Raw genomic sequence first — 15,347 nt, forward strand, 5'->3', positions numbered from 1 at the left:
AGGGAACCTCAAGAAGCTGGCAGAAGCAGAGAAAAACAAAGGACTGGTGGCAGGAGCTTAAGCTCTTGCACCCAGGGAGAGAGACAGGCCTCTAAGAAAGCTTAACTGAGCCCCAGGAAAGGAGACAAGACTTGGAAAGAGACATAAAAGATTTGGACTTTAACCTCTGGCTACTTGTGTGGTGATTACTGAACTGAAATGAAGGCTGCCTCCAAAGACCCCAAGAAAATCCCAACAAGAAAACATTACATTTTAGAGAGAATATCACAGTGTGGTAATAAAGATATCTTTAGAATATAGTATTTATAGGTTCAAACACTTAGGGGTCTGTCTGTACTGTTAGTAACTTAATTATCCCTTTCAGTAATACAGATCGCAACTTATCTGTGTCCATCCTATGTGACTCTTGTTTAAATCCTACCATAAATTTTTTACTTAGGATTCACCTTGTATAGTGACTTCTCTGTATTCTTCATCCTTCCACATCTTCTTTTATATATTTCTTTCATAAAGAGTCTTTTTATCTTTAAAATTCAATTTGGCTTAGAAGGCTAAAGACTTAGGCCACTGATGTAGTATCCTGGTTGTGTAGAACCCAAAATCAAAAAGCATGAGGAGCCGGTCTGGCTCTCCTCTCAAATTTGTAATTTATCAGAATGGACAATATAGAGGTAAGGTAGCAGTGTCTAAATGAATCAATGTTATATCCTTGTTGAATAGTTTCCTTCTCTAAAAGTTCTTTTCCTGCCTTATAGCATCCTCCTCCTACTTTAACTAAGTAAACCTCCTTTTGCTAATTATGAGATAGTCTGCCAGTATTTCATTTCAGTCTTCAATCTGAACTACTGGCTTGGACTTAAGTCAGGACTATCCTACTATAGTTATTTTTACTACAAATCTTACATCAAAATATTTTTATTAAAAAGAGGGGCCTTTGTTTTGGGGAAAATCTGGGTGTCAGTAAAGAAGTTTTACCATTTCCTGGAATCCCTCAGCCTAACTCTCCTCATTGCCCTCCCCTCATTTTGGTTAGGGGCCCATTTGTACACTTTATCCCATACTGGTCAGTAGTCTGTTTTGGTTGTTCATCCCACTACAAAATGATAATTTGTCAATAGATATTCTTTTTTATTCTGTTTTTGTAGATGGTCAGATTCAAGATGAGGTATGAATCTTTTCCAGTAGATTACAGTGTTTCAGCAGGAGCAGTACTCTCTTACTAGAAATAGAAGCATTTGAAAGAACCTAACCATTCATAAGGATTTCCTTTTGAACTTTGATTTTACACTGAATTTCTTCCACCAATGAGAAAATACTCATCAAATTTACATTAAGTATTATTTAATTTCTTACTTGGTGTTCATCATCAGAGGATTTTGAAGGAATCTTGAATAATTCTGATGTATGGATGAATGCCTTCTTTAAAGAAGGCAGTTACATAACCTTGGTTTACCTCAATTTCCTCACCTGCACAAGCAGGATAATAATAGTAACTACCTTTCAGGGATTTTGTGAGAATAAAATAATATTTGTGAAGTACTTTGTGAATATTAATATGCTATACAAATTCTGTTATATTATTATTATATTAGTGTTATACTGTCATTTAAGAAAGATAGCAAGTTCTCTATCAATTCTGTTATTGTTAATGTCTTGTATGTATGCACACATCTAAATGAATGACAGAAATTTCATATAGATGCAAAAGTAGGTATATATGTCTTTTGAGGTTTATTAAAAAGGTTGAAGTTTTTCCCTCTTTTTTTTCCTCTCAGATATTTTGTAAATCAATCTATCATGTCTTTCCAATTGTCTTGTCTATGTTGTGAATCTTTTCTAACTATACTTGCTCAGATTTTGTGGTTTTTTTCCCCCCATATTTGTTCTCTTTGGTACCATTTCTACTTCTTTAAAAGCATATATAACGTTAGAGTATGGAAGGAAGCTCTTGATGCTGAAAAACGATTGTTATAAAAATCTTTACATATAAAAATGTTTACATTTTCCTTCTATTTGCCTCCCTTTCATTTTCATCTTTAATTGTCCTCAGAATGATTGTCTAACTGCATGTCTTGCAAAATTTTCTTTGTACATGGCTTTGTAGTGATGCCCTTCTTTTTTTTTTTTTATTTAAGGTTTTTATTTACAAAACATGTGCATGGGTAATTTTTCAACATTGACCCTTGCAAAACTTTTTTTTTCCAAAATTTCTCTTCCTTCTCCCTACCCCCTCCACTAGCTGGCAGGTAATGCAATACATGTTAGATATGTTAAACGATATGTTAAACCCAACATATGTACATATTTGTACAGTTTTCTTGCTGTACGAGAAAAATCAGATCAAGAAGGGAGGGAAAAAACTGAGAAAGAAAACAAAATGCAAGCAAACAACAACAGAGAAGAGTGAGAATGCTCTGTAGTTCCCATGGTCCTCTCTCTGAGTGTAGATAGTTCTCTTTATTACTGAACAAGTGGCACTGGTTTGAATCATCTTATTGTTGAAAAGAGCTGGGACCATCAGAATTGATCATCATTTAGTCTTCTTGTTGCCATATATAATGATCTCCTGGTTTTGCTCATTTCACTTAGCATCAGTTCATGTAAGTCTCTCCAGGCCTCTCTGAAATCATCCTGTTGATTGTTTCTTAGAAAACAATAATATTCCATAACATTCATATATTATAATTTATTTAGCCATTCTTTAATTGATGGGCATCCACTCAGTTTCCAGTTTCTTGCCACTATAAAAAGGGCAGCCATAAACATTTTTGCACATGTGGGTCCCTTTCCCTCCTTTAAGATCTCTTTGGGATATAATCCCAGTAGAAACACTGCTGGGGCTAAGGGTATGCACAGTTTGATAATTTTTTGAGCATAGTTCCAAATTATTTTCCAGAATGGTTGGATCCATTCACTAACAATGTATCAGTGTCCCAGTTTCTCCACATCCCTTCCAATATTGATCATTATTGTTTTTTGTCATCTTAGCCAATGTGAGAGTGCGTAGTGGTATCTCAGAGTTGTCTTTATTTGCATCTCTCTGATCAATAGTGATTTGGAGCATCTTTTTATAAGACTAGAAATAGTTTTCAATTTCTTCATCTGAAAATTGTTCATTTCCTTTGACCATGTATCAATTGGAGAATGGCTTGAACTATTATAAATTTCAGTCAATTCTCTAGAAAATGAGGCCTTTATCAGAACCTTTGAATGTAAAAAATGTTTTCTCAGTTTGTTTCCCTTCTAATTTTGTCTGCATTAGTTTTATTTATACAAAACCTTTTAAACTTAATATAATCAAAATTATCTATTTTGTGATCAATTATGATCTCTAGTTCTTCTTTGGTTGCAAATTCTTTCCCCCTCTACAGATCTGAGAGATAAACTATCCTATGTTCTTCTAATTTGTTTGTAATATCATTCTTTATGTCTAGATCATGAACCTATTCCGACCTTATTTTGATATATGGTGTTATGTGTGGGTCAATGCTTAGTTTCTGCCATTCTAGTTTCTAATTTTCCTAGCAGTTTTTGTCAGATATTGAGTTCTTATCCCCAAAACTGGATTCTTTGGGTTTGTCAAAACACTAGATTATTATAATCATTGATTATTTTGTCCTGTGAACCTAACCTGTTCTACTGTTGACTACTCTATTTCTTAGCCAGGACCAAATGGTTTTGATAACCACTATTCTGTAATATAGTTTTAGGTCTCTACAATAGTGAATTCTTATCCCAAAATCTAGGGTCTTTGAGTTTGTCAAATACTAGATTGCTATATTCATTGATTATTTTGTTCTGTGAACTTAACCTATTCCACTGATCAACTGTTCTATTCTTAGCCAGTACCAAATGGTTTTGATGACTGTTGCTTTATAATTTAGTTTTAGATCTGGTATAGGCCACATTTATTTGCTTTTCTTTTCATTAATTCCCTTGAAATTCTTGACCTGTTGTTCTTTCAGATGAATTTTGTTATTTTTTCTACATCAGTAAAATAGTTTCTTGGGAGTTTGATTGGTATAGCACTAAATAAATAGATTAGTTTAGGTCATATTGTCATCTTTGCTATATTTGCTTGACCTATCCAAGAGCACTTGATAGTTTTCCATTTGCTTAGATCTGACTTTTATTTGTGTGGAAAGTGTTTTGTAGTTTTGCTCATATAGTTCCTGATCCTCCCTTCCTTAGAAGGTAGATTCCCAAATATTTTAAGTGATATTCTTCTTAAAAGTGAAATGATGATTGTCTTGTTTTTATCCTCCATCTTCCTCTTTTTCTGGCAAGTAAGTCAAGTGATATTTTTTATTTGTTTTTGTTTGTGGGTTTTTTCTATGAAATTTCTTTTAAGTGGTTTTGCTTTTCCTTGTTATTGGTATTGTTTTACATTTTAAAATTCTGTATAAAATAATTTTAATGATTATAGTAGATACTATCTGTGCTTTCCAAATCCCATTTTCATTCTCTGTTATTTGTATAAATAGTTTAGGGTTGAGTTGTTTCAGTTTTAGATCATACTTTTTTTCATATAAGATTAGAGAATCATAGATTTATATCTTTAAAGGATCGTAGAGTCTATTAGAACCACTTTATTTTAAACATTGGGAAACTGAGGCATAGAGAAGGGAAGTAACTTGTCCAAAATTGATGGTCCATACAGCTGATAGTGTTGGATTTGAACCCCAGTCTTCTTGACCCCAAGGTCCAGATCCCTAAACCCTTTGCTTCTTCAATTGGAAGATCTGACTGTAAAAATTTGTAAATGATTCCTGCATTATTAATGAGACTGGAAAAGTCCAGTGTCCAACATATACATAATATTTTTTTTAAAGTAAGAATTCATGCTGTAACTTGATGAAGATTTTGTCCTTTCCTATTCCTTCTTTGTGAATCATCTTTTTATTTTTTTTAATAGCTTTTTATTTATAAGTTATATGCATGGATAATTTTATAGCATTGACAGTTGCCAAACCTTTTGTTCCAATTTTTCCTCTCCTTTCCCTCACCCCCTCCCCTAGCTGGCAGGATGATTAGTAGATGTTAAATATATTAAAGTATAAATTAAATACAAAATAAGTATACATGACCAAACCATTATTTTGCTGTACATAAAGAATCGGACTCTGAAATATTATACAATTAGCCTGTGAAGGAAATCCAAAATGCGGGCAGGCAAAAATAGAGGGATTGGGAATTCTATGTAGTGGTTCATCGTCATCTCCCAGAGTTTTTTCGCTGAGTGTAGATGGTTTAGTTCATTACAGTATTGCATTACAGTAATGAACTTGTTCCCTTGGAACTGATTTGGTTCATCTCATTGCTGAAGATGGCCAGGCCCATCAGAATTGATCATCATATAGTATTGTTGTTGAAGTATATAATGATCTCCTGGCCCTGCTCGTTTCACCCAATATCAGTTAGTGTAAGTCTCTCCAGACCTTTCTGAAATCATCCTGTTGGTCATTTCTTTACCGAACAATAATATTCCATAACATTCATATACCACAATTTATACTCCAATTGATGGGCATCTACTCAGTTTCCAGTTTCTGGCCACTATAAAGAGGGCTGCCACAAACATTTGTGCACATACAGGTCCCTTTCCCTTCTTTAAGAACTCTTTGGGATATAAGCCCAGTAGTAACACTGCTGGATCGAAGGGTATGCACAGTTTGATAACTTTTTGAGCATAGTTCCAAATTGCTCTTCAGAATGGTTGGATGTATTCAAAATTCCACCAACAATGTATTAGTGTCTCTGTTTTCCCACATCCCCTCCAACATTCTGCATTATCTTTCCCTGTCATTCTAGCCAGTCTGACAGGTGTGTAGTGGTATCTCAGAGCTGTCTTAATTTGCATTTCTCTGATTAATAATGACTTGGAGCATCTTTTCATATGGCTAGAAATAGTTTCAATGTGAATAATCTTTTTAACATATTTATCTTCATACTTACTTTTTGGCATCTATGTATTTGAGGCAATGAGTATTAATTTCTTCAAACTTAATTTGCAGGATTCTTTGCATTTTTCACAGAATTTTTCCTACCTTTTCTTTCTTTTACATAATTATATAAATTGTAATTCCTAATTTTTTTTGCATGAACCTTTTGTGAGCTTTGCAATACAAGATTTTCATTATTACGAATGTGTCTTCCTACCTTCAGTCATGGGATAAAAACTCTTCTAACTCTTTCCTTTGCCTCTTTGGAGAGCATTTGTGTGTCACATCTCTTAGGTGCAACGTTCTTTTGTACAGTTTATAGTGACAATGCTGAATTTTAAGTCTTTCAATATTATGTTAACTCAGAAAAATGCACATTTTGAGTATCATCATTCAATTTGATATTTTTAGTACCTCTGCCCTTAATGTCTAGTATTCTGCCACTGTCACTTCAGAAGCAGATGGGGAAACTGATTAAGACTGAGAAGGATTTTTCATTTTATTTAATTCTTGTTTTTTATAGCCAAATAATTCATAATTAAGTAGTCTACTAATGAAAACTCTTTTCACTTAGGAATGGTTGGTTTTCAGAAATCAGACTTATTTCATTTTCAGAATCTTGAGCTCATGAAGCATTGTGTGAAATGGATACAAAGAAGGAGCTGGAATTCTAGTATTCCTAGGTTGGAATACTATTAGATTTCATGTTTTAATCCTACCTCTGATGCTATTTAAACAGGGAGAGTAATAAAAATTGTGTGACTTTAGTTTCTTTTCTTCCTTCCCCCTCTACTTGTCACTATATGGTAATGAGAGGGTTAAAAAAGTATTGAAGGCCATTAAAATTTTTTTTTATTTTTGTATTACTGTATATTAATATTTTCTTACAAAGTGGTTGTCAGTAGAATTACTATTTTATTTCTTTTAGACTGCCAACCCCTTCTGGCATGATAAAACCACCCTGACCTTGTTGTCTTCTGTGTAGCCAGTGAGATCCAAAGTTTGCTTTTGCATGCTGTGATGAGGTATCAAAGATTCTTGTATAGGACCTTAAATCCAGGTCCTACATTATGCATAATTATTATGTATAGTTAAATTTTAAAATGTTAATCCCTTTAAATAAAAGGGCAAAATATTTAATATCTCAATTTTGGAACTAAAATATTGACCTTAAGGCAAGTGACAGTATTATGAGAATTTCTGAATATAGAACTTGTGTGGTGATGGTGGCTTTTTTCATTTTTCAGAAAATATTGTGGAAATATGAAAAAAGTCATTTTAAAAATTGGATGTATATTTTCTGCATCTTTGGTAATTATTGTTCATGCTTTCCCACTGATAATTTCAATACTCATTTAGTGCTTAATACATAGAATTTATTATGTGTGATTTCATTCAATTCTTATAATTATCTGAGGGAATTATTGTATGTATTACAACTATTTTTCATAAGTGGAAGCTTTGTTTTAGAGATTGGAAAACTTCCAAAATCATACAATTAGTTGGCCATCAAGCAGGGGCTAAGATGAATTATGCAGTATTTTTTCCCACTATACCAGACTACTTCACTGAGTATGAAAATTTTAGGTTTACTTGAATATGGCTTTGCTGTAGCTGTGGAAAATTATTTTTAATGCCAAATCTCATATTAGAAAGTTCTTATTATATACTATTCTCAAATGATCCTGGAATAGGAGATGAAACTTGTAATTAAAAATACTAAGGGTAACATGAAAAAGTGCTTTAAATCACTATGGGTAAAGGAATGCAAACTGAAAACAACTGTGATGAACCACCTCATATCTAACAGAAAAGGAAAATGCTATTTTTTTTGAATGAAGCTTATTATTTTAAAAACACATGCAATTTTTCAACACTGATCCTTGTAAAACCTTGTGTTCCACCGTTTCCCTCTCCCTTTTTCCCATCCCTTCCCCTACATGTTAAATAATCCAATATATGTTAAACATGATAAACATATATAAACCTAATATAGGTATAAATATTTATATAATTATCTTGCTGCATAAGAAAAATGAGATCAAAAAGAAAATAAAATTTGAAAGAAAATAAAATTCAAGCAAAAAACAGGAAAAGAAGTGAAAATGCTATATTATAATCCACACTCAGTTCCCACAGTCCTCTCTCTGGATACAGATGACTCTCATCATCAACAGATCTTTGGAACTGACCTGAATCACTTTGCTCTTGAAAAGAAATTCCTTCTATCAGAATTGATCATGACATAATCTTGTTGCGGTGTACAATGATCTCCTGGTTCTGCTCATTTCACTGAGCATCAGTTCATGTAAGTCTCTCCAGACCTTTCTGAAAGGTCCTTTCATCCTACTGATCATTTCTTATAGAACAATAATATTCCATAATATTCATATACCATAACTTATTTAGCCATTCCCCAACTGATGTGCATCCATTCAGTTTCCAATTTCTTACCACTATAAAAAGGGCTGCCACAAACAGAAAATGCTAACTATTGAATAAAGTGTGGGAAAATTGGAATATTAATGCATTGTTGGTGGAGTTGTGAACTGATCCAACCATTCTGGAGAGTAATTTGGAATTATGAACAAAGAACTTATAAAAACTATGCATATCCTTTGATCTGGCAATACCACTACTATGTGTGTATTCTAAAGAGAACATAAAAAAGAGGAAAAAGACCCAACTGTACAGAAATATTTCTAGTAGCTCTCTTTGTGGCAATGAATTGGAAATTGAGGAATGCCAATCAAATTGGGGCTGAACAAGTTATATTATCTCTGAATATGTTATGAATGTAATGAAATGCCTTTATGCTATAAAAGATGATTAGCAAGCACCTTTCAGAAAAACATGGAAAAACTTACATGAATTGATGCCAAATAAAGTGAACAGAACCAGGAGAATATCATTGTGTGATGATCAACTATGGTACACTTAGCGCTTAGCAATATAGCAATCTAAGAAAATTCCACAAGACTTATGATGGAAAATGCTTTCCATATTCAGAGAAAGAACTATGGAGTCTGCTTTTTCTTTCTTGTAGGTTTTCTCTTTTGTTCTGATTCTTTTTTTTAATAACATGACTAATATGGAAATATATTTAATATGATTGTACATGTAAAACCTAAAAGCCAATGCTTAAAGTATATTTTGCTTTGAGCTAATTATGTCTTCTAACCGATTATTAAGGGGATTTATGAACTCTTATTTTTAAGTGTGTATTTGCATAGACTAGAATCTTAGTCTTGGCAGCAGTAGTTGCCCAGTGGGGAAGTAGCTTGAGTTGAGCTGGAACCAGGGAGTGAATTTATTCAGCAATTATTTAAATTTGTTATTTAAAGCATTCTTACATGTATCTTCTTTCTTTGGGGAAGTAGTGGTCTAGGGGTCTATTGTGGTGATCTGTGTGTGTTGTATATGTTCTTAGATATGGTTGATATGTTAATTGGTTTTCCTTAACTGGTTTTTAAGGAAAATTCACCTAGTGTTCAGCAAAATGACATACATAGAAATATCTCTGATGTAAAAGAAAAGAGCTGCAATAAAATTTTAAAAAAATTAACAATGGGGAACTGACGCAAACATGTTAATTGACTTTCCCATCAGAGATGTTTCTACATGCTCTTTATAAAAACTAAATATTGATGGAATTTAATTTCTAAAATTGTAACAGACCTTTGAGACTATCCTATCTAACCTTCTCATTTTACAAATAAGAAAATAGAAACCCAAAGAGATTATATGATATGTGCAGGATTACATAACTGGGTTATTTTCAAACATTTTATGTTTTTTTAATCAATTTTTTGGTCAATCTAAATGCTTACATTTTGACTTTATATGAAAGGTATCTTAAAATGTTACTCTCGGGCTTTAAATAAAAATCCTATATTCTCTTTTGTGGATTTTATTCTCATTATGATTTTTTATAACATTCTTTGCATCTTGTAATGACTAATTCAGAAAATAATATTTTATGTATAACTAGCTAAATTGGGAGGAAACATTTAATTTTTAGTATATTTCTGATGAAACAAACTTGCCAAGTAGACTTTCTTCCCATCTTTTCCATATTTAGGTCATAGGTACTTTGCTTTTATGCCTTTGGAATCCATACTTTTCTTTCAGGAAAACAGCATGACTGCTGCAATTTCTATTCTGAACTCCACATCTTCTATTTTTAGCATTCCACCTAAGGGTGGAAAGAGCTGGCCAGTTTTTTTTTTTTCATTTAAAAAAAGAATAACTTTTTTTGCATTGCTACCATAAAAATCAGAATGATATTTGAATTATGATACCAATTCTTTTGGAACCTTTAATTATATAACTTGAAAGTGATTTATTGCTGTTCCTTCATTTTCTGTGTTCTGTCTTGAGAGTCAGTAATTAAAACCACGGCAGGTGACAAGGTCATGGATGGGGTAGTACATAGATGAGGGTTCATGACATAATCTTTGGGATCATCTAGATATTAGAAATGGTTTGTCACTTTCCAAATTGAAAAGTAGCTTTACAGATGGGGTCAAAAACTAGGGGAGAGCAATGTCACAGAAGAAGGCAGGCAGTGAGAGAAAAGGATGAGTATTGAGGATAGATTTAATAATTACAAAATTTTTCTTAACCATGAGACAGCTGTTCCAGTCCAGTATGTCAGAAAGAAATAATGTTGGAAATATTAATGAGAAACAAGTGAAAGATAAGGAAGTGGGGGTAAAGAATATAGATAATTCTTCCTAGGATTTAGTTGTAAAAGGAAAGGGAATGATTGAAGGTTGTGGGTTTTTGTTTTAATCTTGGGAAGCTTGAGGGTGTTTGTTTTTAGAAGTGAAGGAGCTGCTAGTAGATGAAAATAGAAGAGAAGCTTAAAAAGCAGTGATCTAAGAGATGGGAGCAAGGAGACAAATATAGAATGGTATCTTTGAAAAGAGGACTCGATTTTTGTGGTACACAATGGAAAATAGAGAACTCAAAATGAACTGCTTTTTTTTCCTAATTGTTTTAGGAGCATGGTTTGAAGAGAGAAGAGGTTTAGAACAGTGATTAAGAGGAATATGACAGGGAGAGAATAAAAGTTGCATATTATTAAGGACCCAGTTGACCTCAGGTAACATAATATTCAGGATAGCTAGGTGGGGCAGTGGATAGAACACTGGGCATGGACACAGGAAGATTCATCATCACGTTCAAATCTTCTCTCAGATATTTTCTAGTTGCATAACCTTAGTTACCCATCTGTAAAATGGTTGGAGAAAGAAATGGCAAACCATTTCAATATTTTTGCCAAGAAAACCCCAAAGGATCATGAAAAGTCAGACATAACTGAAGTGATTGAACAACAACAACGAAAATATTCTAGTAGATCCAGTCAATAGTTGTTTACTGAATTCTTGAAGCAACTTTAGCAACATATGGGAATAAAGAAGGGAGAAGGTCGGAAGAAAATATGGGTAGAAAATAAGGAAAACCATGAAGAGAGAGAGAAAAGTCAAGGGAGATAATGATGACAGAGGACTCTACCTAGTTGAAGTAGAGGGTTAAAACTGGGAAGAGAAGAAATGGATAATGAATTTTAGGAAAGCAGGTATAGGGATAGAGGGCTTGGAAGTTTCAGTCGGGAAAAAGAATAGATTAATAAGGAATAAGTAAGAGAGAGAGGTGGAAATAGAGAATATTGTGATCAGAGAGAACTGTATCAGAACTGATGTATAGCAATTACAGGTGATGGTCACTATCCTCATGTGCTAATGAAGACAAGTAAAGGTGGGGATCATGGGACTTGATATTGATGAATTGGGAGGCTATGATATTTGAGGAGTTTCTAAGGGCGTGTTTTGATCCTTACAACTCATATGCTAGATAAATGCTCTTGCTATCCTCATTTCATAGTTGAGGAAAGTGATTTGCCCAGGGGCTCACAATTGGTAAGAGTCTGATGCTAGGTTTGAACTCACTTCTTTCTGATTCCATGCTTAGTGATTTATCTACTGCACCACTTAGCTGCCTTCTCTCTTAGGTGAGAATCAAACATTTTTTGGTATCTTTTGGTGCTGTAGAATATTTTACTTCAATTTTCTGACTGTTAGCTTATCAGGATCTTGACTTTTCAGTGAAAAAAAAATCACTACAAAAGCACATGATTTACAACAAAACTGTTACAAGTGACATCTCATAATTTTCAGGTAGGGTTTAAAATTTTTTTTATTGTTGTTTCTTAACTTCCCAGGTGTATTCATGAGAAAATAATATATATATGTTGTTCCTATTTTTAGGCCGGAGCCGCAACAAAAAGCTCCCTCTGTACCCCCTCCACCACCACCACCTCCACCACCACCTCTACCAGAACCAGCACCACCAGAACCAGAAGAGGAAATTCTGGGATCTGATGATGAAGAGCAAGAAGACCCTGCAGATTACTGCAAAGGTTAACTCAAATATGAACTGCTAAATTTTTACAATGTTTGTTTTCTAAAATTATTTTCCTATATTTCATTAAAGGAGAATTTTGATGGGTTGTTGGGGTATGAGTTTTGTAGTAAATGTCTTTGATATTTTAAAATTAGTTTCTTTGTTTTAGCATCAATTTAAAGTCTTAAGAATATTTCCTATTCTTTGTAGAATTACTTCATAATTTATCATAGTGATTTACTCTGTGTTCAGTTATACATAGGTTATAAAATTCTTTGGTAAAAAATGACAAGGACAAGTGAGAAGAATATATATTTGACTTCTTTAAATTTCTGAACATTTTAATATAACTTTTTTCTCCTGTTATCTCTTTATTTTTCTATTCTCGATTAGTCTAATCAAATTAAAACTTAAAGACAGGGATAAAGAAAAATTAGAGAACAAAGCAAAGATGGAATTTATGTGTTTGTATGTGCAGTGTATATCCTGCTTCTTTTAAAAGGATTTTCCATGACATTTTCCACTGAAAAGTAATATAAACAAGAAGAGAAAAACAAGAAACCCTATAATAATAGGAGCACAACAAGTAACCATTACCTAACATTTGAAATGAGCTAATTACTATGGTTGGGCACTGAATTTGCCTTTTTGTTTCCTGATAGCTAAGGAAGAAAGGGAAACATTTTGTGTTTCAAAATTTGCTCTCTGCCTCCTTTACATATTAATTTGTGGTGAAAAAATTTTCTTGAAAATAAAATCATGGAAAGTTTCATCATGTTTTTCCTGGAGTAAGGAATTTGATGATAATATGAGACAATAGCTTCAGCTTCAGTTTTACAGAACATGTAGAAATTCTCTTTAAAGAGCTTTTATTATATAGAATTCCAAGAGTATAATATTGATTCTAAAATCAGTAAAAGCATTTTTGTGAGCAAGACTAAGATTAAATTATCTTGATATGTTGTTTAATGTATGTAATTTAATAGGAGAGTTAATTTTTAGAATTCCATGAATAAAGAGTTAAACTTGATAGTTGTGTCCTCTAAATCAAATCTCAGTTATCTATATTAAGCTTTTAATATGTAATAGGTTGGAATCAGATAAGTTCATAATTGATTTTCTTAACTTTTGGCTCAAGTTCTGATTGTCTGTGCTGTTATTTCATTATTCCAGGTTCAGGCTCTTCTTAGCTAGTGAGGATACTTTTTGAATAAATAGTACATTATCAAGTTAGTTAGCATTTAACTTTCTTCTTCCTTACCGAGTAGAAAGGTAAGGAACACAAAATAAATGCAATCCTTATATGGCCCCAAGATCAGAATCCATCTTGGTATATAGATCATCCACAAAGTGAATAGAAGACACTGATTTTTTAAAATCATTTTTATTTTCAAAACATATGCATGGATAATTTTTCAACATTTATCCTTGCATTGCCTTGTGTTTCCCCTCTTTTCCTTTCCTCCCCCCCTAGATGCCAAGCAATCCAATATGTGTTATATACATATTAAAATATATGTTAAATCCAATATGAAAACACTTAATTTTTTATTTAATTCACCACATTTGTATCTGGTAGGCATTGACTATATAGAACAGGTATGCCACAGATCTAGCTCTCAAGGAACTTATAGACTGAAATGGGTGAGGGAAGATATATACAAACTTACCCTGATATTTAAGGTTAGTATGAACGAAAGCCCATTCAGAATTCATGAGAAATTAGAAGCAGCAGAAATTAATTTCTTTTGGGATTGTTGAATTTTTTTTTAGCTCAATGAAGGTGACATCTAAACCGGGTCTTAATGAATGGAAGGGACTGACCCCTTCCCTGCTTTCCCCCCTCAAAAAATGGGGTTGAAATAGTAGAGTCCATCTTAGGAATGGAGATTGAAGATGGCAAAATAAGAATGTGAGGAGAGTCTCTGCTTTGGCTTGAGAGCTAATATGAAGGGTGGAATGCAGAATCCATGTCCTGGAAGGAAGATTGTCAGAGGATTTTTACAGTAATTTAAGTTAAAAAATGAAAGAATTTCAACTAGACAAGTTAGAATAGGAATGAAAAAGAGAGTTTAAGTGGAAAAGACATTATAAAAGTAGACGAGAAAAATTAGCAGTTGATTAAATAGATAAAAAAGTTGGATGAGTCAAATATAATTCTAAAATTATAAGAATTGATGGCTAGTAGTGCCATTAAACAAAATCAAGAAACTTCAGAAGGAATAATTTTGGAGGACAGAAAAGCAAGAGGATTTTCATTTCTGAAATGTCAGGGGATTAACAGACTATCTAAGTAGAAGTATATAATAGGTAGTTGAAAATGTTGAGCCTGGAGGAGCTTTGGGATTATGGGAATGTAGATATAATCAAAGAGGTTGTAGAAAACAGTGAGAATGGATTCAAAGGGCAGAAGGCTGTGGAAATAATGTATTAGGCCCAGAAAGTACTAATCACCTCTGGAAATTCATGTAGGACATTTATGCCCTTTGCAATCCTTCTTAGAGATTTAAAATTTGTAATTCATCTGCTTCTCTTATATATTGCCTTTAATAGTTCCTTCTGTTTCTCTCCCTATTTTTCTTTTAATCTATTAGCAGTCATGTAGAAGCAAAGAATATTTTCCTGCACTCTCGTCTCTCATTATTCTCCTTTACTATAATTTATCCCATTCCAATCCTATCTATTCCTACCATTTTCTACCATCTGGAATTCCTATTCCATAGTGAGCAGATTCTTCTTCTTTCTGGACCTCATGCTTCTATTACTTCTGCCTATTTGTTATTCAGTTGTGTTTCAGTCACATGTGACTCTTTGTAACTCATTTGGGATTTTCTTGGCAAAGATACTGGAAATTGTCATTTCCTTCATCAGTTCCTTTTACAGATGAGGAAACTGAGGCAAACAGTTACATGACTTGCCCAGTGTCACACAGCCAATAAATATTTGAGACTGGATTAGAGCTCAGGTTCTCCTGTCTGTAGAGCCAACACCAAATCT

General features: G+C 33.1%; 1 protein-coding gene across 12 annotated transcripts in view; it reads left to right on the forward strand.

The window, feature by feature from the left end:
- The window catches only part of SRPK2 (SRSF protein kinase 2), a 272,571-nt gene that overhangs the window by 159,472 nt on the left and 97,752 nt on the right, over window positions 1-15,347 (forward strand). For all 12 annotated transcript variants that reach the window (XM_051961714.1, XM_051961707.1, XM_051961713.1 and 9 more), the window contains one exon: window positions 12,215-12,366. In XM_051961714.1, coding sequence (XP_051817674.1) covers window positions 12,215-12,366 — 152 coding nt within the window. The remainder of the gene's footprint in view (window positions 1-12,214; window positions 12,367-15,347) is intronic.

This window comes from Antechinus flavipes, chromosome 5 (assembly GCF_016432865.1).
Source record: "Antechinus flavipes isolate AdamAnt ecotype Samford, QLD, Australia chromosome 5, AdamAnt_v2, whole genome shotgun sequence".
Lineage (NCBI taxonomy): Eukaryota > Metazoa > Chordata > Mammalia > Dasyuromorphia > Dasyuridae > Antechinus > Antechinus flavipes.